Source organism: Colossoma macropomum, unplaced genomic scaffold, assembly GCF_904425465.1.
Source record: "Colossoma macropomum unplaced genomic scaffold, Colossoma_macropomum, whole genome shotgun sequence".
Classification (NCBI taxonomy): domain Eukaryota; kingdom Metazoa; phylum Chordata; class Actinopteri; order Characiformes; family Serrasalmidae; genus Colossoma; species Colossoma macropomum.
Window position 1 is genome coordinate 20979933 of NW_023494804.1, and position 24292 is coordinate 21004224.

At 38.0% G+C, this 24292-nt stretch overlaps 1 protein-coding gene across 6 annotated transcripts in view; it reads right to left on the reverse strand.

Moving 5' to 3' along the window:
• Positions 1-24292, reverse strand: part of LOC118824930 (spermatid perinuclear RNA binding protein) — a 117381-nt gene that overhangs the window by 35752 nt on the left and 57337 nt on the right. For all 6 annotated transcript variants that reach the window (XM_036595398.1, XM_036595401.1, XM_036595399.1 and 3 more), the window contains 2 exons: positions 14974-15119; positions 34-269 (listed from right to left, as the gene is read on the reverse strand). In XM_036595398.1, coding sequence (XP_036451291.1) covers positions 34-269; positions 14974-14976 — 239 coding nt within the window. In that variant the 5' untranslated portion in view covers positions 14977-15119. The remainder of the gene's footprint in view (positions 1-33; positions 270-14973; positions 15120-24292) is intronic.

Consider the following 24292-nt stretch of genomic DNA (forward strand, 5'->3'; position numbering starts at 1 on the left):
GGTAACTCCCAGCCGTTGCTGCAATTCACTCACTTGGTGCTTCCTTCTGCTGATTCGTCAGCGCTGGCCTCCGCCTCCTCCTCTTGGGTGCTGGTTGGGTTCGGCTGGCCGCCTTGGGACTGGTCCAGCCAATCAGAGACATGTTTGAGGGCACACTCGACAGTGGAGACAAGACTCTGTACAGCCTCCAGCTCCTCGGAGGACGGGTAGATGGTGGAGTGTTTGGCCATCACGTGACGGTCATCATTTCCGAATGAGCGGATGGACCTCTGAGAGAACAGAAGAGGTGAAAGACTTTAAGATAAGGGGTTCGCAGTTTCTGTCCTGGAGCACTACACACAGCACACACACAGGTTCAAAAAGTATTCAGACATCTACACATCCTTCCAAAATTAAGAGCATTAGGAATTAAGTGACCCATTTGTTGCAGTTACGGCCTCTACTCTTTTAGGAACTAGATGTTAGAACATTGGTCTCCAAGTGGCAGAGGCTGGCTGGGTTTGGGCTTCAGTTTCATGCTTGTGTGGAGTTTTACTGGGATTGGATTTAGTGCAGCCACAAGAGCATTAGTGATGTCAGGTACTGAAGTTGGATGCGTGTCCAATCTTATTCGCAGCGAGCCGGTGTGGCTGCAGGTTTTCACTTCAACAAAGCAGGAGGTCACCTAATGAAATGTTTGAAGACTAAGACCAACTGATGAAATAAGTAGAATCAGGTGTACTTCAGCTTTTTTGGAATGAAAACCTGCAGCCACCCCGGCCCTTTGCGGATAAGATTAGACACTCCTGCTCTAGCTCATCTCAAAGGTGTTCAGTTGAGCATTAACAGTATTATGGTGGGGAATTTTACACCCCTCCAGCTGATGCTCTGCACTGCACATGGTGCCCTTAGACTTCTGTGGCCAGTGAGCTGCATAAAATATGTTCAGGGAAATGGTTAAATGGACAGCGAAAAAACTCCATAATTGTAAACCAAGTTATTGACCCTTTGTTTAAGTTTCAGCACCTCAGTTTTAGACAGCTGCAAAATTAAAATTTAAATGTACAGCCTGGAGTTTATGCCTTAAGCATTTACTATGCAAATCAGCCACCACTCCTTAAAGTAGCTAAATCCATTAATTATGGGCATCTAAAAGGTTTTGCACATACACTGCTATTTCACTTAGTTTTCCCATTCTAACAAATCAAACTCGCCTCAAAAGGGTTTGGTAATGACCTGATGAAGTATGTTAGGGCAGGTAAAACATAAGTGTGCAGCATATGGGGTCCCAATGGCTTGAACTGAGAACCACTGGATTTAATGTTTTTAGTAAGTAAACTGACCAAATCCATGCTTACTTTCAGCTAATCTTTGGATATATTTGTAATTCTAATACACAAACAAGCTTTTTCACTTACAAGCACTCAGGGACAATCTTGGCCTCCCTGCCACACACATTCCCATCTCACCAACTTTTAACTTTTTTGCCTTCACTGACTTCTGCAATTCATTCTACGTCTTTGAAAGTGAGGGTATGCATGTGTTTAGAAGGCAAAAGCTGAGGAAAATGTATTCAACACTTGATTAAAGTTTAATCAATCAAGTTCACCTTGAAGCCTAAACGAATATCTACATGAGCAGCGCTTCCACAGCGCACACAGCAATCATTAAATTGGCCAAGTACATTTGCATGTATGAAGAATTTACAGTTCATGTAAATTACAGTTTATGTAAACACAGACAAGTAAATAATATAAATATAAAAGACTTGCCAAGCACATTTTGATTGGATATCCACACTTTTGCACCATTAAGCTAATTGCTAACCACCACTAGAAAAAAGTTGTGGCATCACATCTTAAGCTGGGCCTGCACTACATGATTTTAGCCCGATTTAACCCCAACTTGCTTCTTTACACAAACTTGGTCGTAAGCAACTGACACTGCGGATGATCTGTTTGTTTAAGAGGGAAACGAGTCAAGCTATAGCATTCTGTGTGAGCTCCAGAGTGATCTGAGGCCTTCTAATATTTTCACACATATTTGATTTTTACTACTTAAAATATTCGCAAGTCGTGTAGTGTGAGATGGTTCACGATGTAACTGAACAAGCTATTCAGGCAACAGCCAATGAGTTAGCTGGGAGAGAGAAAAAATAAGCTGTGGAGTCAGCATGCACACCACATGTTTAGATGATCACAGGGGTACTGCTTGTTGATCACAACGAAGTAAATTAAGCCTGTAAATTAAAAAAAAAAAAGTTTGTTTTTTAAACACACCTACATAATCTTGTTAATGAAAATCTTTATGCATTTGTAACAACAGTTTAATAGTGGTTTAAAAACCATGTACCCTGTTTTGGCTTCAATGTCCAGTGTGTGTGTCCTCATGCCAAAAAGACAAGAATCTCTAGTAATAGTCAGAAGTCTGGCTAGCAAAACTAAGCCACCTATTACAGAACATCGAACACAAGGATGCTGCATTAACCTGCCTGCCTCTACTGCCAATCAGAGAATGTGTGTGTGTGTGTGTGTGTCTGTGTGAGAGTGTGTGCGTACACTGCGTATCATCCTTACAGGTGGAAAATCAATTTCAGCTTGGTGACAGGCACTCCACAACCTTTTTTAATCAGGCACTGAGCCCTGGCACCCTGTCTCCATCCATCTATCCATCCATGCATCTGTCCATCCTCTCTTCTTTCTCTCTGTCCTTCTTCAGACATTCAGTTATTGAACTACTGTCTGCATCTCTCAATCAGCCTCTCATTCCCCTCTCTGGCCTTTATGCTCTACAGCGGGGTCCTGCTTGCCCTCCCTTCATACAGAGGCATACACGACTCATCCTCCCTCACCACGCACGAGAGACTGATACTGACATTCATATGTTTCTATGCAGAGAGTACTGGTTCTAAAATCTGACTGGCTGAGCCACTTCAATAGCCATTGTAAAATACTCAATGCAAACACATCTGTTTCAATTCTGCTTAGCAACCATAGCCTACTTTTAACAAACTACACTGTCAGAAGAACAGTCTAATGCCATTATTATTAATAAATTAAGTTACATTTTAAACCCTGGTGTTTTCTGACATAATATTTTGTTGCTGTTTTATAAAAGAAATAAGCCACTCTGGGCCATGTGTTACAGTGATTTTACCATAGGTGAGAAGATTTTGCTTGGCATCAAGTGGCCTATTGCTTTTCTGCATAAAAATAAGAACACAGATCTGAGTTTTTCTACACAAAAAATTTCAAATCAATTCCATAACAGACTATGCAACTCTAATGATAATGGTTAGGTTACGATAATGGTTAGATCAAAATTCATCACTCTTCACTGCATATGTGATCATGATCTAGTGTGGGCAGAGGGTCATGGCTTTAACATGATAAAATAATATGCAAATGTGGGTTCTTTCAGTCTAGAGGTGTGTTCATACTAGTGACAAATGTGCGTCACAAATAAACAGTTTAAAAGATCAGTTTTAGGTGAAGAATTAGAACTGAGCAATAAGGCTATGTTAACATTATAAGCACACCATTTTTTAAAAAAAGGGTGAAAAAATGCCACTTTAGTGAATGGCTCTGGATGACCACTTTAATGTCTTTAAATCTGCTGCCAATGTCCCCAATGAAACATTTTAGTGTGTAGAAGCAGGGTTTTCTGTGTGCCACCATCACTGTATAAAAGATACTGATTTTATAAGCTGTATAAGCTTGTTTTGTTTAATCAAAGAAAGGACAGAATGAGATTGATGTATGACATTCTGCTTTCTTGTTCAAAAAGGCTGTTTGTGAGAAAAAAAAAATCTTTCTTTCCTTTACAAATAGAATCAGCACTGAGAAATCATGTTATTAAAAAGAAAAGAGCAGATTAAGTGGCAGAAACTTTACATTATCTGAACCTTCTTCAAACCTTTAAAAAGGTTCCTAAAACTCACACTTCTCTTTTTCATACATGCTTATATAGGGAACCAAATATGGATCTTCAGTAACATTGCTCAAATAAGCCTTTGTGGCCCTTTTATTTATAACAGTGTAAAAGTAAAATTATTGCCAAACTCTCTTTTGAAACAGTCTTATAATTTACTGTATATTTTCATATTATATTAAATTACATTATACATAACTTTGGGAATTCATAAAATGTTAACTCCATGAGCAGGTAATGTAATTGTTAGGAGTACACATTAAAGAGGGAGATAAAATATTCTCCCGCAAACTTTCATTATCAGTGTCTGTGTGTGGACTGCACCACTGGCCTTTCATTGAAACCAAGAAGTCTTTCACTGGGTTAAAGCACTAAATTAACACATTTCCATATTCAGATCATTCTAAAGCTCAGCATTCTTACGGAAAGACTTCTCTGCATCATACATCAGGGCAGATTTTGCTGAGCCACTGAAAGGTGAAGGAACACAATATCCCTCTAATATATTCTTGTCCATTCACTACCTGACTGTTCAGTGCTCTGTATCCCTCCTTCAGAGTTCAGTGCCACATCTCTTCCACAGTGCCATCTTTACCTTTCTCTGGCCTGGATCTATACTCCACAGCAGATCTGCACAATATCAGATCAGTGTCATTCTCTCACACCTCCCTGGAGAGGAAGTGACCTTTAACAGAATATAGACATAAAACTGGATTCATCTATCTTCTCCATGACAGGGCTGTATAACTGGTGCTTTATAAAAAAGCTGAATTTATTCCTTTTAACCTGGGCTCACATTTTGCCAGCTAGAGTATCAGATTTGTTTGTTTGAATGTCATGTACAAACAGCTCAGTGACACTCAGTATCCATATAGGCTGATGGGAACAAACACAAGCAAATAAAGTCTCCTCGCTCTAACAGTGAGCATTGAGGCCGTTTCAGAGGTAAGAGGAGTAAAGGAAGAAAATGGTCGAGAAGACAAAACGATGGGCAAAGACAAAAAAGAAGGTGGAGGTCAGGGCTGGGTGATATCTAAAAAAATGAGAAACAAAATTTCTTGTTTCTAAATAAATAAAAAAATAAAGGGATTGGTGATTATATTGCTCCCATTTTCAGTCATTAGCGCTCTGGAATTAAGCCATAAATAGCTGTGGTAAACCATGAAGGATTGTATTGTCACAATTTGACAACTTGTCCAAACCACTGGGACACTTAAGCTGTCTGGAAAATACTTCCTCACAAAGGAATTTTCCACATACAGCATGTTGCAATCTAGGAAACCCACGAAAGAGACAGTGGGAAATCTGCTCTGTAGCATAATGGCTACTTATTGCTCTGTACCGGTTAACTGTTTAAGTATGCTTGTCTAACAGCAGCAAAGCACGAATACAATAGAAATAACAAAATAACATTATAGAGAATTATTTCTTAATATTGTTTGGCAAGCTGTTTAAAAAGTAAATTAAGCCTATCTAGTTCTCTATCCGTTATCTTTGCAAACATGGGCCATGCTCATCTTTCAGAGATCAGCGTTAGGTTACTGATCATTTGATTATATCACTCTACTATCCAGTCCGAGGTGAGATATCACACAGAGAAAGCAGAAGAACAAACATATTTTAGAAATCAGAGCTGATGGTGATTACTCATTCCCCCTTAAATCTCATTCATTAGAAGCCCTAGCAGTTTGGCTTTAAAGAAGAGTTTCTGTTGACAAAGCGTAAGAAGTAGGATAGTATCTGATGAGTGCTACACACAGCTGTGGGAATCTATTTTGAGAGGAGGGTTCAGCGGTGGACAGAAGTTTTACAGAAACATAGTTAAAAAAAATATAAATAAAAAATACAAACCAGTTTGTAGGTATAAGCAAGAATTTGTCATAAAGTAAAAAAATGGACAGAAATTATGACCAGCAATATACATTTTCTGTAATGTTATATACTGCCAAATTTAAGAACCATGAGATAGCTGAAGTGTATTCTCCACCAGTGAAGAGCCCACATTGTACATTTTGTTCAGAAGTTCTAATCTGTTTAGGCTACCACACACACTGGAGAAGAAGTGGGTGGTACAGCGACTAGTACGAAGAGCAGCTTTAGCACAAATGAAACGTCACTAAAAGCACCAAGAAGCATCAAGCTCAAGCCCCAGACACAAAAATCCAGCCATGCTGTTTTTACCCTCTACTCTTAACAATTCAACGGAACTAAACTTTCCACATCAGTCAGTAATTTTTAAAATAACAGAAGATCAGTCATTAAAACTGCGCTCTCAGTTATGTGTTGTCATTGAGACACAGTATATTTCTGCTGGATAGATGCTATTTGTGGCAACAGGTATCAAATATTAATGCATCTCTACTTTACCATAGCTGCACATGGCTGAGCTACAAAGAAACTGTAAAGAAAAAAAAAGAAAAAAAAAGGCACTGACAAAACGTACCCAGAAACCAATGCGACTGGATTTGACGTTGCTTTGGAGGTTCTGGTCTGAGCGATTACCTTATGCCAATTTATTTTGTTGTTTATTCACAATGTAACAGCAATTTAAAATCAAATAAACACTTTTTCATTAATTTATATTTAGACATTTATTCAGTACTTCCTCATAGTCAGATTGCCACATTTTGTGTGTGCGTGCTTATTGGCTGTGACAAGCGTTTGAGAGCTTCTGTATGTAAGAGAGAGTAAAGTTTATGAGGCGTTTCTAATAGGAGTCAGTTCACAGTCATAAAGCCTCTCTGCTGGAATGTGTACGAGTGTGTTCAACAGCCAAGGAGGAGCTCTGCATCTTAATTACACACACACACACACACACACACACACACACACACACACACACACACACACACACACACACACACACACACACACACACACAATCTTGCTCTCTGTGGTGACAAGTGAAAAGTGGTGTAAGGAAGCAATAAAGACAGACAGTGAAAGAATAAATAGAGAATGAATGAATGTTATTCGAGTGCCATCTCTTTCTCGCTTTCTTTTCTAAGAGCAAAAGTGGCACTAATGGTGGTCTTCAGGACCCTGCAGAACCATGTGGGGCCAGGTGTTTTTTAAAACTGCATCATTTAATTTAAGCAATAGTTTTAATGCAATTGGAAAAATGTCAAAAACTGAGCTTTTACTTTAAAATATCAGTAAATGCTATAGTTTCAACAATGAAACAATGCAAACGAAAAAAAAACATTAGCCACTCCCAATCAGTCCAAAAAATGCACAATAAAAACCTAGTACAAAGACAGTGACTTCACATTAGGATAGACCTGCAACAAATTACACACCAGAGGGCAGTGTAGAGTCTGCATCTTATTTTATTGGACAGATATTCTAATCTGTTTAGTCAGAAGACTACTACAGCCATCTAAAGGCTACAACACACGGGAGGAGAAGAACCACACAGGAGACGGCACAAAGCGCAGCTATAACACAAATGAAGCGTCATGAAATGCACCAATAAATATCAAGCTCAAGCCTTATTTTACACTCTAATGGAATAAAATTTCAATGTTACGCTGTGACTAGGCTACAAATGTTAGCTAAAGTAACTGATGAATAGCATAAAGGCTTAAAATTGGCTGCTTTTCTCTGTGTAAAGTGTAAACTATGTGAACATTTCCCAAAAATGAAGTATCATGCAAATGAAACACTCAATATTTTTAAGTAATGCCTTACAAACTCAGTGATTAATCAAAAACTGACACCAAACAAACCAATGTAAAGTCGTTAGACAGTCCATCACAACTAAACTGGCAGCACCACACATGTATTTCAAGACTTTCAGCAGCAAAAACACCCAGAGGAAAAGGGAGCAATGTGTGAAATTATAGGACAAAAATACAAACTACACCCAAAAATCCGGCTAAAAACAGCTAAGACTACCTGCATCATTTTGTATCATTTAAGGTTATTTTTACACCAGTTATTTTGTTTGCTTGCACACTGCTAACTTCTCTCAACTAATTTTAGCTTGAACTAAGTGGAACATTAGAGAACCAGGCCAACATATTGTAAACACATGGTCCTACTCTACAAACTCAACATGTGTTTTTACATTACTGTTGACAACTCAGAGCAGGATCTACTGTTTTTCCATCAACCACAACAATTTGTATATGTAGACGGTAGAGTGGTGTGTGCTGCTTTACTTGTACAGATCCCACAGATGTTCCATTGGATTAAAATCTGGATTTTGGAGGCCCTGGTAACATGCTGAGCAATTCATGTTCCTCAAACCATTCCCAAACAATGTGTGCAGTGTGGCAAGGCACATTATCCTGCTGAAAGAGGCCAGTGCCATTGGAGAATACCACTGCCATGAAGAGGCGAACCTGGTCGGCAAAGATGTTTAAGGAAAGTGGCATGTGTCCAATTGACATCCACATAAATGCTTGGACCCAGGATTTCCCAGCATATCCCCCCACCCATAATGAATGTTTTGGTTCATTAGTGTACACACAAAAGTACATCTACCTACGCTGAAGTTTCTGACTAACTTTTCTTTAGTGCTATTTTATTGTAAGTAACTGGTCTTCATGGCCCAGTAGATTAGAAATTGAATTAAGTTCATTTTTCTTTAGATGTCACCAATTACATTATGCATTTACAGCTCCTGTGCGATCCTTTAGATACATTACAACACCGTGTGTGTGTGTATGTGTGTGTGTATGTGTGTGTGTGTGTGTGTGTGTGTGTGTGTGTGTGTGTGTATGTGTGTGTTGTCGTGAAAGCGATGCAGGAATTGATTACACTTTCCCAATTGAAAGTTCTTTCCAGTCAGAGCACTCAGCTGAAGAGCTCTGCAGGTAAGCTGCCCCATACGTCAGCCTGAACTGACCACAACTCGATGGCTTCCTGTTTCAGGCTTGTGTTTGTTCTGAGTAGGGCTGAACGATTTGGGGAAAATATCTACTTCGATTCTAATTTTAAGGCAAAAATGATCTATAAATTGAGCTTCTTCAAGAAGATCGGCACATCCATTTTTTTCAGGTTTGAGTAATACTGAATATAGTGTGCCAGACTGCCAGTTCATGGGCTCTGTGTTAGTAGGATAAATTTCCCAACTTAAATAATCTATGATATAATTTGAATTGCTCTTTTACATTTGGCACTTTTTCCCCAAACAGGCCACTGGAATCTGCCAAGTTTTCTGCTGTGAGAACCCATTCCCTTTCTGCATATATAGTGGTATAATAGTTTGCATCACATAATACTGAGAAAAAAAATCTAATATCGTGCGCAGTCACAATCAGCGAGGCTTGGAATCGGCCAACGTTCACTCCAATCAATTGGCAATAAGCCCTTTTATTATTTTTTTTTGGCTGATCCATGTTACAGTTTTATGATGTCAACAATAAGAGCCACTCAAGTACACATGTTTGCATTTGAATGTGTTAGGTAGGCACAGCAATTATTATTGATCTTAATTATTTGGCCTGATCAAAAATATCACAGTTGACCATGATCATTATCCAAAGTTGCTAGCATATGGTTCCATCACAACAGACAGAACATGAACTTGATCTTTAAGTTGGGATAAAGCAACTAAATGTGATAAAAAAAAATAAAAATAAAAAATTTAGATATACCACGAGTCTTAAAAATCAACAGAAGTTCTTACTTCTGACTGGTCCTATAACACCATATTTAAGACAGCTAATCAGACCACTTTATTAGTCTACTTTAAGCTAAAATAACTGCAAATGAACAAAAAATATAATTAAAATGTTAATTGCAATTATTTGTACAGCAACTAATCGCCAGCTAAAATTTTATGATTGTGACAGGCCTCGGCTCCAGCATACACATGCTTTTAGCAAAAAGTGTGAGCTTCAGGTAGAGTGAAAATAAGTGTCTTATTGTCTCTGCAACTTTGTTGCCTCATTCTACTAGATATCAAAATTTACCATAAAAAATTCATATTCAGGGCACACATTCTACATATGCATGCAAATTACTAAACTCTATATAATCAAAAAACAGACTGTGTGTGTCAGTAGCAGGCAGAGTGAGCAACTGAAAGTGTGATCGTGCCTCAGGTGGCAAAGTCCTGCAGCATTCATACACACACGCACACATACTCATGCGATTGTATTTCCGACTCCCCAAGAGCTGAAATGCAGTAAACACATTGTAAGCCCATAATACACCTCCACACAATAGCTGCCTCACAATGAGCATTGTTCAAATCCTGAATGCCTGCCAGTGTAGCACAGCAGGCCAGAAAATCCTACAATACCCAGCATGCATTGTTCTGTACGTAATCTCAACCCATCCATTCAGTCCAAGTCTGTACTACTGTCCCATGTCCAATATTAATGTTTATGACAAGCTATTAAGCTTTATGGTAGGCAGCGTAGGACACAAGCCAATTCTGAGCCAGTGTGAGGTGTGTGTGTGTACATCTTTGCTCTTCCTGTCCTCTAGACCAGAGTTCAAAAAGAAGCAGAGTGAAGCCACCAAGGTCACCTCATTCTTTCAACAATAAATCAATAAAGTTATAGGCATAGGAGGAAAGGGGAGGGGGTGAAGAGAGAATGTCAGGACGAACAAAATGCCTTTTACAAAATTTTCATCTTTTATATGTTAACGTTAGGTTTAGGCTTAGAAAATTACATACACATACTTACATATATGTATATACACATATATCCATATATTGACCAGTGCACCATTCTAACAAACAAAAATTTAAAACAAAATTAATTATTCAGACCTTAGAAATTAGGGATTATGTTATGATCTACTCAAATATATAGTCGTATGCAAAAGTTTGAATTTACCCACTCAAATTAAAAGTTTTAGTAAAGTAAGTAAAACATTAACACATTCCCTACAAAGAATAAGCTTAAATAAATCATTTTTCTCATGATTTTCATGTACAATTTTAAACATAATAGAAAACAAATAATATTCAAACATAAAACAAAAATGCACTTTAACCTTTGCACAGGTCACATTTTGTTTTTTCAATTTCTTCCTCCATTGTTCAGTAAATAAACAGTAACTGTGTATTAAAATGTGCAGAAGTGTGTTCTCTATAGAGGATGTGTGAACTTTTTACTTAGAAAACCAACAAAAAATGTAATTTGACCAGGGGGGCCCCAAACGTTTGCATACAACACATATGGGGCATATTACCATACATAGGTACTTACATATACACTGGGGTCCAAAAGTCTCAGACGACTCACGAAAAATTTAACAGAACAATTCATTATAAATATATACCAGCATAAAAATTTGAACAAAAAGTAGAAACTTTCAGAATTTCTTAGTTTTTTGATGTTATTTTGCTTTAATGACAGCATGCACTCAAGTAGACACTGACTCCACAGTCAGTGCAGTTTATGCAATGATCAGTAGATTAAGACTAAAAAAGTCCTTAACATAGTGTCACGAATTTGCTTAAATCTGAGTAGTGAACTAGGAATAGTGCAGAACCTTCAATATTTCTTCATTTTACTTGTGATATCTTTATTGTTAATAAATTCTAAAATGTTCTGTTGTTTGTTTCCAGCTCCTAGATTTTCAATGTGCTCTCAGACTTTTGGACTCTGCTGTATAAAAATACATATTTAAAATACACATTATTATATTTTGGTATTTAGATATATTTATATACAACATGTGGGTCATATGAAGGGCCTCAAGTCCTGACAATGTGTATGTGTGCGTATTTGTGTGAGAATGTGTGTGTGTGCGAGAGAGAGAGAGAGAGATACAGATGAGCCCAAGGTGACCCAGGCCGGGTGGCTGCTGGGTTAGCATTAGCGCTGGTTGCTAGCAGTGTGCTGATTGCGCTGCTGGGTTATTTATGAAGCCTCCTCCTCCTCCCTGAGCCTTTAATAATTCAAACTGCACGGCCCTCACACTCCCCCGAGACCCTGCTCCCCGCACTGGAGCTCCGGGCCATTCATCAAACCCTCTTCTCTCTCTCTCTCCCTCTCTCTCTCCCTCTCCATGCTCTTTTCTTCTTTCTCTTCTTCTCACTCCTGGATGCTATATCACAAGTGAGCTTGACATCTCACTCTGGCTGGGATCTGGCTCTAGAGTAGTGTCTCTATCACAATTAGACTGGTGTTACGTCTGGGCTGGACAAGTAGGCATGTCAGGGGTGTACAATGCATCATTTGTTAATCAATATTGCAATGTTGTCCTTCACAATACAGGTCTTACTGAAGGCTGATATATATAAATGAGCAACTGACCCAGGGCTGCCTAAAAGGTAGCCTGTAAACACATTTGATTTGGCCTGCCATCACCCAAAACCCATCCCTGCATCCAATGAGAACAAACCTTTTTATACAATATATAACTTATTAAACTCTTATTTTCCTTTTTGAAAAATATTAGTAAGACAATATAGTATTATGTCATAAAATACAACTACATCATCAATTTGAAACCTTCACAACTTCTTTATTTGTATACTGTTTAGTCTCTCTGCCTTTTTTAATATTATTGTCTCATTTTGGTCCATTATAAATATTGCACTTTGACCCCACAAGTCAAAAAGTTTGGCTGAGCACTGTGAGCATCCAGCCCAATCACAGTTGTTTTCTGGGTATTCCAACAAGCAAATAATTTTGGTCAAAATAATGCACAGCAATCATAACTATGTTACATCAAGCGTTCACTAATATTTTTCAATACACTGGATCTGTATTTTTCATATTCTGCAGATCTTACCACAAAACTGGTTTATTTCTCACTATAACAATTACCTTAATTACACTTCTAAAACACACCCTTTCCAAACAAGATGTGTAATGATATCAATCATGTTGGCATTGGTAGATATTTGTTTTAAAAACAATAAAAATAAAATAATAAAAAAAATAATACATACATATATAAAGAAGTATAAAATCCCACACAAAAAATGGTTCAAGACCAAAATGGCAAAATATAAGCTTTTAATCATCTTAACAATAAATAATCAGCTAATAAGCAAGAACTAATCAAATAAATAAAATAACTTCACATGAAGTTTTATTTTTTTTTAAAGTACTGTGGGTAAACTGGCAGACAGCCTTTTTTCAAAAAGAAGAGTCAATATTGTTTCACTCAGCAGTAATGGTTTCAAAATAGTTAAAAAACGTTGCCAAGCTAGTTTCTGTTTAATGTGAGACCAAACATTTTCTATCGAGTTTAAATCTGGACTCTAACCAGGCCAAAACCATCAGTCAAGCCACATATATACATATACACACACACACACACACACACACAGGACAGATATTTCAAACCAAGATATATTTATTGTACTGTGGAAGAGCAGAACATTTAGGTAACACTGGGCTACTGTGCTAAAATGTCGGTGTCATGCATTTTACTGTGAATAAATGTTATATATCTGCAATGCTAGTTCAGGTATACATAGCCCCAATTTCAACATTTTATAAATGCTTATACATCGGCATCAGCAGATATGTACATGAAAAATACTGGACTATCACCCTGGTACTGTATCATCCCTCGACTGCCACAATATGCATCTCTGCTTACCACTGCTAAACCAAAAAAAAGCTTCATTCAGGGAACAGTTTGTGTTTAAATAATATATATGCCATTTCTCACAATACTGATGTCCAAAAAAAATCAGAAGCATTTTTTAGGGAAATGATATTAAGACACAAGCACATCTGCCCAGCTATAGGTTACTCAAACAATCTCTGCACTCACTGCCAGTAGAAACTGGATAGAGAAAAAAAGAGAATACAGGAAAAGAAGACTTTTCACTGCATTTATCATAATTAATTGTCACATTAACCTGGACAGCCTCACTAATTTCAAATCTGAAGAATAAATGAATATCATTACATCAACCAGCCTTTCCACCTGCTAATAGAGACTGACACACGCACACTACATCTAACTGATAGTAATTAGGGATGTGCACGGGTTCTTGAGCCCTCTGTTAGCTGTTCAAGGTGCCAGTTTCAATTCACAGCATTTCATCATGTGAAGACTGAGAAAACATACAGACCAACAATTTAGTGAAATGCTGAGTTTATGTTTTAAAATCAACCTGAAATCAAAATAGACATTTTTAATGTCTGTCATCATTCAAAAGATAAAATTCTTGGTTCTCTGTGATCTTTGATCAAAGTGTAGTGACTTCTGCGCGCCTCTAAACCACATCTGATGTTTGGTTGCATCACTGTGTTTTGTATACATGTATAAATATTGTAGTACTTCATTTTTTCAACATCTTTTTTTTTGTCTTCAGTTTTTCTACAAAACAGCTTCTGCTGACCGTCACAGACCGACTCCGTGATCGTAGAGAATGCCCACTTTTTACGATTCATTCAAATCCTAAAAACACATCCAAGAATTACTTCCCTCCTAAGTAGCCGGCTGCACTTAGAAACACGTCAGGTTAAAGAAGAAAAAAGCATTCAGATTTCCTAATCACGCTGACTTTAACAAAACTGTAAAGCGTGAAAGTTTTGATTATATTTGTGATTAAGTATGTTATGCTAAACTTTGCTACTCCGAAACACGAGCACTTTGACACATGAGCACATTGTTAAGGATATGCTATTGAGGATAATAGTGCAGCTATCAGCTAGACTGTTTGGATCCAAAAACGGTTCAAATATATTACTCTGATAAACTAACATATTGGCACATCATAAACAAAAGAAAAAAAGAAAAAGAGACACCAGTAGAAGATGACAAGTCTCCATCAGCATCAAGTGTTACTGGTTATCTTTAGTTTTAGCTCATTAGGCAGTCTCCTTTATGCTACTCATTCAACACATAAACGTACCATTCTCCCTTGGCTATTTTTGGATAATAAAACAGGCAGGTTTTGGAATGTATTCCTCTACATGATGCAATTTTTTTGCAAATAAAGGAGGAAAACAGATTTCCTCCTTTATTTGCCATTGCTTTGTTCCATCTTCACAGTTAACTGGATATCTGATCGTGAACTTATAACTATACTTTAATATCAGGAGTAGACAAAATGCACATGCCTAATAGAAACGTCATGTCACATATGTACATACACACACTAATTACAGACACAAAGCAGTTTACCATGGCTGCTGGCAGGCTGGTGGCTGTGTCTCCCTTTAGCTACGCTGTGTTCGTGCAAGCGCTGTGTGTGGGGACAGGGGTCTCAGGATACCCCCTCCTCATGCGCTTGCCTCTCAGCCCCCCACTGCACCTTACACCTGCAAATCCTGAGAGAGAGAGTGAGAGAGAGAGAGAGAGAGAGAGAGAGAGAGAGAGAGAGAGAGAGAGAGAGAGAGAGAATTAAGAAGTGATTTTTTTTCCATCCACTCAGCAAAACATGTTTTTTCCCCATCATCACTGCTGATAGATTCTTTATGCACAGCAGCAGTACAGCAGGATTTAACCTGGAAAAATAACAAAACAAAACCCAAATCCACCATGTAGCAGAGGCCAAAAGAGGCACCATCGCCCCGCCCCGTCTCTGACCAAACACAACCTCATTTCACCTCTGCTTCTGGATTAGAGATGCTACACAGACATGCTTCCACTGGCATTTATACACTGTCAGAACATGAGATCATACATATGGCAGATATACGTATACAAAAGCTGTGCTTCACATTGTCTCGATTTAACTCTAACCACAAGCAAATGTAAGCCCCAAGAGAACACACTAGCCACAAACAGACATGCTACTCACAATACAACAACAAGATACAATACAATTTGACACAATACATATGTTTGGTTACATTCCTGATATATACGCAAGTCACATATTGTTACTGTCTCCATTTAGTAGCCTAGTGACTAACCCTAAATACCTTTCATCCTAATCCTAAACTTAACCTCAGGAACCAAAATGAAGTCACATTTATAATAATAATAAATAATAACACTGAGCTTTGGTTAAATAATAAAAAAAATAAAATTAATTAACTAAAAACACAACCATTTTTCTGGTATTTGGCACATTTTTGACCTGAAAATGTAGCAAAGAAAAAAGAAAAACACACACACACACACATCCCTCAGGCAGGCAGTCTTTGTGTGCTGAAAGCGGTGAAAGCAGCAGGCTGTTCAGAGTGTGAGTTCTATTCATATTTGATAATCTGGGAGGAGAGCTGCTCCATAGACATGAGACAGAGCATTGCTTTAAAATATAACGCAAGAGAAAAACACACACGCACACACACACACACCTCAATTTTGCAGTGCCCCTCATCGTTATGTTAAACTGCTTACTCAGGCTAAACATGTCTATCATTACAACTCACATAACACACAGAAAGTACATGCAATCACAAACACACACAGTAGGGGTGGACAATATGACTATGTTTATCATGATAAACTACATCATAACATGCTTTTCTGAGCATAAGTGGTATTCAGCACTGAGCAGATGCATGTTTCATTACATAGAGAGCATAATTAGTCCTACTGAAGTGCATGAAGTGCAGTACAGTATGTGAAACAATGAAATGCATAGTTGACATGAATGATATTCATACTTCTTGATAGTATTTTTCTAAAGTTTTGTTTTCTGTTCCCACTTATCAAACCACATAAAAACTTAATTTTGTGTTGCATATTGTGTATTAAAAAAGTACACAACCCTGTTACTTAGAAATATTTTTGTTATTATATTCACCTCTACTATATACTGTAGACATACTGTAAACATACCGTAAACAGTCACATACACATATAGTCAAAAAGTGTTCCCTGCTCCATTACTTCATCTGCTTAGTACTTACTGAAATCATTTACAAGTGACAGCAATAATGATAATTTGTGGATCAAATGCTGAGGCTGACCCCACTAATCCCACTTCATCTGTCCTAATCCCATTACACACTGACGTCATTTCACCAGAAATATTGTTTCATTTCCATGCAGGGGGTTCACAGCACCCTAAACTAATGCTGTGCATCAAAGTAAGCCATGTGAGTGCATGCAAGTGCAGACTTCTATGACTAGGACATCAGTCTGATGTCTAATCCAGCTGTGGGTGCAATTTTGCTCTTCCATAATGGTGTAAAAATGCTTAAATGCATTGATCTGAAGGCCCAGATTTGGAATTATAACCAATAATAATAATATGCAATAATGTATGCACTCATATATTGGCCAAAATAACATTCTTGGGTTATTTTCAAAACATAAACAAACGCTGAACATGTGAGTGGTGGCTATGAGATAAAATAACTATAAGTAAATAGTAAAAAAGAGAGTGAATATCCATAAAATCAACAGACAAAGCCACAAATCTGAAAACAGCCTCTAAATGGAGCTCATGGGATGAGCTGCGACAGGCTCTGTATTCTCTGTCAGTGATACACTACAAACCTGTAAAAGGACTATGAAAGCATTAAGCATTAAACCTTAAAACCGTAACACTAACAAACTGGCTATCTTTGGATAAAGCCTGCTTTTCCGTGACAGTTGCCAGCATTAGCTTGCAGCCTTTTCTGTACTCAGTGAAAGAGATGTGAAAGCAGGGCCATCTGGGGTTTTGTGGATTTTTCCTTGGCGGTGGGGACATTGCCAAACCTGGCTGACCAATCACATCTGCTCAGACGAGCCGTGGGCCGAATGCCTCAAATACACCAGATATTCATATCACGTATTTACGATTAGCATATCTTTTTATACTATGCGTAAAAAAACAGGGCTTCACATGAACACATCACTAACAGTTTGAAAAATCACTCATCCTATTTACAAGAATTTTACATGTAGATTTAAAGAGGTTATTCCTTGTAACATTGTATTATTATTAAATTTTGTTGCCGATATTTGAGTGTTCCAGTTTTGCTGTCAACCACAGGGAAGAAGGAAAAGGAATGAGAGGCGTCAGCTGATATTAACACATTGTAATAACACAACAACAACAATGGTCAAATAAGGTAAACTCGTGCACTGGTGCTACCAGGCTAACAAAAATCAGGAGCATGAAAATATAGCAGAGGCGCACATCTCGCAACATGTTTTAATTTTTTTCAAATGGGGAAAGGGAGCTCTAAGGCCTGAGTAACAGAGGCTGCCCCTTCAGTTGAGCTTATGGGTTAACACTAATAATAGCTATGTATAGATTTCAGTATGTATATTGTGTGTTGTGAGTGTGCTGCAGTGTGTCAGACAAATTTCTATCACAGAATAAGGACAAAGTTGTGAATCTATGTAAAGGCTGACCCTTCAGACAAGCTAAATAGCTAAAGCTAACACTACAACTAAGTGGTGCAACAGTGAATGACGACTTGGGGGCTTCTATACAAGTTTTTTGTCCACAGAGCATGATGTGCCATTGTGTTAGTTAGTTAGTCGAGGTAACTTTAAGCTTATCTTAAAGTCTGACAGTGAAATACTATCACTGGTTTAGGTTGTAGCTAATGCCAGCTAAAGTAGTTAAACTAGTTAAAGTTGCACTACATCTCCTTTCACAATCATGTTCTTAAATGGACATTCCAACTACTTTACAAAAATCCCCTTTCTGATGACGCATCAAACATGGGGAAGAAGTTCCTTGCAAGTTTTAATACATTATCAGACGTGACAGAGCAACGCACACATGTTTGTGTTTAACACTGTTGGCCTATACCAGCGGTCAGCAACCCAAATGTTAAGTAGAGCCATTTTGGCCTTTCAACAAAAATCAAACCACCTTGGGAGCCACAACATTTTATGTCCATTTTATCATCTTGGTTGTAAATATGTCTCAGTATGTGCTGATGTATTTGTGAAGGCTAAAAATAGAAACAAAAACACAGACTTATTTTCCTCTGCTTTAAGTTTTAGCTCAGCTATAGCTTCTTTTATCGCATCTCCGGCAGGAAACTTTCCAGCAAATGTAGAATAGTTTCTTGTAAAATGTTTCTTAATGTTCAATTTTTTATGAGGCTGAAGTCAGCTTCTCATTTGCCAGTATGTACCCAGAGTAAAAGCTCATACGATTCAGATGTGTAAAGATTCATGTTGGTGTTTGGGAGGAAAAAAAATGCAGTGTAAATGCTCACGTAATTCAGTTTATTAAAATGTAAGTACAAAATGAATTCAATAATAAATAAAAAGTTCATTACAGGAGGGGCCCAACAGACAGGAACAAAATGAAAGGTTAAAGCTGTCTCGCTGTCACAGAGCTCTGTGGTGTGTTTTGAGATGCTCTGCTATTTAACACATACATCCTCTATCAGTTTATCAGTAGTTTGAAAAAAAAAAAAAGCCAGTTTAATGTCTGCCAAGGCAACCACAGACAGTTCCTCTCTCCTTCTTGCTCTTCTTCGAATGTTCTTGTTGATCACTCCTTCTTCCTCTCTCACTTTCTCTCCCTCATTCCCTCTGTCTCTTTCTCTTTCTCTCTCTCTGTCCTCTTTTCCTCTTTGCACTTGAGCTCATTAGGTGTGCGCCTGCGGTGGACTGAACAGGGGGCATGTAAATGACCGAGAGCAGATGGTGAGTTATGATCCCACTGAGTTCCATGGGACCATCTTTAGATCACCCTCGCACACATTAATATGCATTTAAAAACACACACACAGGCAGATATACATGTAGACTACACATTAATGACAGAAGTGAATTAAGTAGGGTAGCATTGCTCCAATGACTCATAATTTAGCACTATAACTGGGCTTAACCCTTTCAGCTCTGAGCAGAAAAGCAGCTGTTTCTGCCTTTAATTAAAGACACTCTGACCAAAAAGAAAAATGTAATCTTCACTAGATCTGTTGTAAATCTGCCTAACATCCTACTACAGTATAGTCTTTAAAATGATTCTTCAAGGGTTCTTCAAGGTAGAGGTCTGAACTCCCACAGATTTAATATCTTGCGGCACAGGACTAATTCGGTGCTGCGCGGGGGGCGGCAACAAACCAGCTACAGGCGGGAGCGGGCCAAAGCATGCATGAAGAGGAATCCCGCAAATTACTGAATAGTCTAAATAAAGTACAACAATCATTAAATCATAAATAAACAATATAAAATGATAACAGTAAAACAATGAACGAAGAGTTGCGAAGAGACCAATCACGTGAACAACACGTAAATTCTCATAGCTTACAGAGACAGCTGAGCCTTCAGTCCGCCGGCCACAACTGCCCAGCAAAACACCAAAAATAATCGTTCTGTGGTTTAATTTCTGCTTTGTGTTTACTGGGAATAAATGCCATTTGGTGAAGTCACTTCACAGTGAGTCTGACTACCATGACTACCGTGTTGTTTCAGCAGAGGATAATGTATTTTTGAATAGACCATGTCAAATTTTAGATGTCAGTTCGCGTTGACAGAATTGCACAGGCAGGAGCAGGCCAAAACCTTTCACTTTTGGGGGCGGGAGCGGGACAAATGATTCATATTTATTCATGTAAATCTCTGTTCAAGACTTACTTGTTTTTACTGTGTTATCGTTGTTCCATGTATACTTGAATGTTTACCTGTACTGTCCTCTTGTTTAATGTGTTGATGTTTAATGTGTTAATGTTCTTTGACTGTAAAGCGTCCTTGAGCATGGGAAGGTGCTATATAAATAAAAGTGATGATGATGATATGGGATGTGTGTATCTGATACGTAAAAAGTAATCTAAGAAGAATATTCATACAGAAAATAACTTGTGGATTTTTATTGTGTGTTAAACTTCTATTTTGAACAAACCAACACATGAATAGGAATATACTTCACACTTCAGTGCCCTTTCATTTTTACTCAGATTACAGGAATAACGAGAAATAAAGAAATAGCAGGCTTTCTATAGTGATGTGAACTGTGTTGTGAATGTGTGCGCCCACCCAGAAACTATCACAGCGCATGCAGCACTAAAGCCAGCGTGGAGCTTCTTTTATACAGTAATAAAAACATGGCAGCACACAGAAAGCTCCAATTCCACATGCTGATCCATTTTACTATGACCACCGTGGACATGGACACACACCGACTACTCTGGGTGCAGATTTTAACAAGAGGACAAAGACAAAGAATGTATCCCCATTACACAGATTTTATAGGGTTAAAGTATCTCTAGTATTAGATACACTGCCTGTGAAATAAGGAGCCTACATTTTCAAACTGTTTTAATACAAATGGTCACATTTTCTTTGTCAAGTTGCAGGAAGTCAACACCTTAAAGTCCAAGCAGGTTTATTTTGAGAAAAATATTCACATGTACATGTGTGTGACAGTATTCTGACAGGAATATCTTGGGAAAGATGCCACAGCTCACTCATTCTACTTGTGATATCAGCACTCATCAGCCCCCAAACTTTTCATGTGTTTAACCATTTTTAGGCCATTTTTGTTTTAATCTGTACTTCTAGTAATAGTTAAATAGTTAAAACCTGCTCTTCATGCCAAGGAAAAAGAGTGTTGAAGCTAAATATATCTTAATAATTAGCACACAGTGGCTTTGTGTTAACAAAACTTTTGCAGCTATTTTAAGGTAACTGGAAAGTAACAGCAGGAAAATAAAAATCTCAAAAGAAAGGAAGGGATCCCTACGCTTTCGAGGGGCAGTGCAGGTCAGTTTGCCCAGCTGCAGTATGAGTGTAAGAGGTATTTTGTCTTTTTTATTTCATAGACCGCATGGTGCTTTTCTTCAGCTTGCTGCTAAAGCACAGCAGTCATTAGTTTAGGCGTTGAGGGGGAGGGCCGCATTTAACCTGACTGTTTCAGCAAGAGAGTGCACACATACGCACTTTTAAACAGGCACTTCAAATAGTCTACTGAGAGTGTGTTAAAAGAAAGCAAGGAAGGAAAAGACCAAGAGGGGAGAAAGAGAGGAAAACTTCACTACTGAAACACAATAAAGAGAGATAAAGCACCCCCTTGGCTTTTGTTTTAAACAACTATATGTCTAAACAATGTGGTGAAACTATACTTTTTTCTTTTTTCCTGCTCTCCTCTATCTCTGGCCAAGCAGTCCACTCTACCTACAGTCCTACTGCTGTGAGAGAGAGAGAGAGAGAGAGAGAGAGAGAGAGACAGAGAGAGAGAGACAGAGAGAGAGAGAGAGAGAGAGAGAGAGAGAGAGAGAGAGAGATAGAGATAGAGATAGAGATAGAGATAGAGATAGAGATAGAGAGAGAGAGAGAGAGAGAGAGAGAAAAAGAAGAGAGAAAGAAGAAGACCGAAAGAGAGAGGGGGTGGGGGGATCACAGAGCACTGTGGTACTCAAACACGGCCTGAGGGTCATCACTGCCCTGCAAAAAATTACAGCTTCACCTCCTCATTGACACACACATACACAGCGCACTGAAATGAAAACTGTGGGCTGATGGCAATAATCAGTATTTCCCAGTCATTATCTTCCACTATTTTCAGCTTTACTCAATTTATGCATAAATACAGATTCAGAACAAATTTAATTATATTATGCATATTAATAATGGATCACTTTAAACATGTGCTGGTGTGTTGCAGTGAAAGTGCACAAAATGTGTTTGTCCATATTGAACATGAGCTAATTACAGCTATAAGTATGGCATTAATTAAAAGGCCAACAATTTTAACTGAAAAAAATGAGATCCAGTATGTCTGAGATAAAATGTCAAAATCAAAGACATTACAAATCATTTTGATGGTAATGAAAAAGAAAAATAGTGAATAAAAAAAAACTGTTTCCTTCACTCTCCTCAGCACAGATGCATTCAAACAGTTGGAGCAGCAGAAGATCAACAGTGAAAATGCCAGCCATGTGGAACCATTTCACAGTTTCTGCGAGAGACATTAGACAAGAAATTTATCATTTCTGAACATGTCGTGTATGAAGACGAGTTACAACACCCAGGAACTTCTCCACTACAGGTTTAATACCAATTAAAAAGTACTCAATATACAGAATACGGCAAAACAACTGAAGCAGAAAAAAATCCCCGCAAGCAAACAGATGCCATCTGTAGCCTGGGATGTTGAAATAATGAAAAACTCACAAAAAACAAAGCCAATGTGTAAAGTATAACAAAAAATTAAGGAATTTAATGCCTTGGATGGCATACTGCAGCCTACATAGTGTCTAGGCCAGATCTACTACATTGGTGACCTGGGTCACTGCACCCAATGCACAGGGACATCAAAACATGTCTTAAAACAGTTAAAAATGTTTTTAATCTGTTTACATAACACTTTTTGTAACATCAAGTTTATGTTAAATCTGTTCACACACCATAACAGTCAGCCTGATGATCCAGCCATAAATATCCAACAGTCCTAAAGTCTTATCAGTGGATTCGTGAAGACAGGGCACTATAGCTATTATGCCCAGCAGCACCACAGAATCTTAATCTGGCCCTGCATAGTGTAATATTTTTAAGTTGTTTTTTATGCAAACTGTTTTTATTTACTGCCAACTTATTTCAGTTTTAGCCCAGTGTGTCCTGTATTTAGGTTTTCATTAATATTGACAGTGTGCTTTATAACAAACAAGAGCAGCTAGAACACTTCTGAATTGGAAAGAGGGCGACAGTGCAGTTAAACACTAAAGATTTGAAACGAAGAAAGTAAAAGAACTGTGATTGACACTCTTAAATTAGAACATCAATTAACAGAGAAAAGACTTCAAAAGCAATCTCACCCTGATAAACAGACACACCTAGGCAGGAGTTATGAAGGAGAGGTGCTGCTGAACACACGTTCACGTCTTCGAGAAGGTGTGTGTGTGGGCGTGTGTGGAGGAGAGATTAACACTTCTCCACTCTGCTAATTACAGATATTCCCCCCCTTTTCCCTCCCTCTCTTGTCTTCAGAAGAAGAGTTTATGTCTCCTCCAGGCTGAGCGGCCCACAGAAAGCTGCACTGAAACAAGCCTGGTCTAACGTGATGAGCTCTGCTCATTCTAGGCAATCTAAACTGTGTACTGCGTCTTTGAGGTCTTTCAGGCACATTTTAAAAATATATAATTATTATATATACAAAAGAGTAGTTTGTGTCTTCTTTGCCCTCAGTGCTAATGTATTGTGAGTGTCATTACAAGGGCTCTGTGAAATGAAACTGAATGGCACTGAAATTACAGTTTTAGAATTGAGATCATGATTCCCACTTACTTCATAAAGTAATATGATTGTATATGATTAAGTTCTTTCAAGGACCTGAACAATTTGAAAATGTGGCTGATACAGATTTCAGAGGGCTCAAATTTCTATAACCAGTGGTATCAGCAGATAATATTACATTTATATTTTAGATTTATTTATTTGTAATAAATTGTTTTATTTAAACAGGGCTTTACTGATATATGTCTGTCAGTCCTCAGTTTCCACATTTCTTAGGCTCTAATAAACAGCAGAAACTCAGTCATACATAACATAAATTAATTTAAATCAACTGTCATTTTTTCCCTGTTGTTGAGAAATTGGGAGCTCAAATCCTAGCAAATGCCATGACTAAATAAGCCAGTAACTACTGGCACAT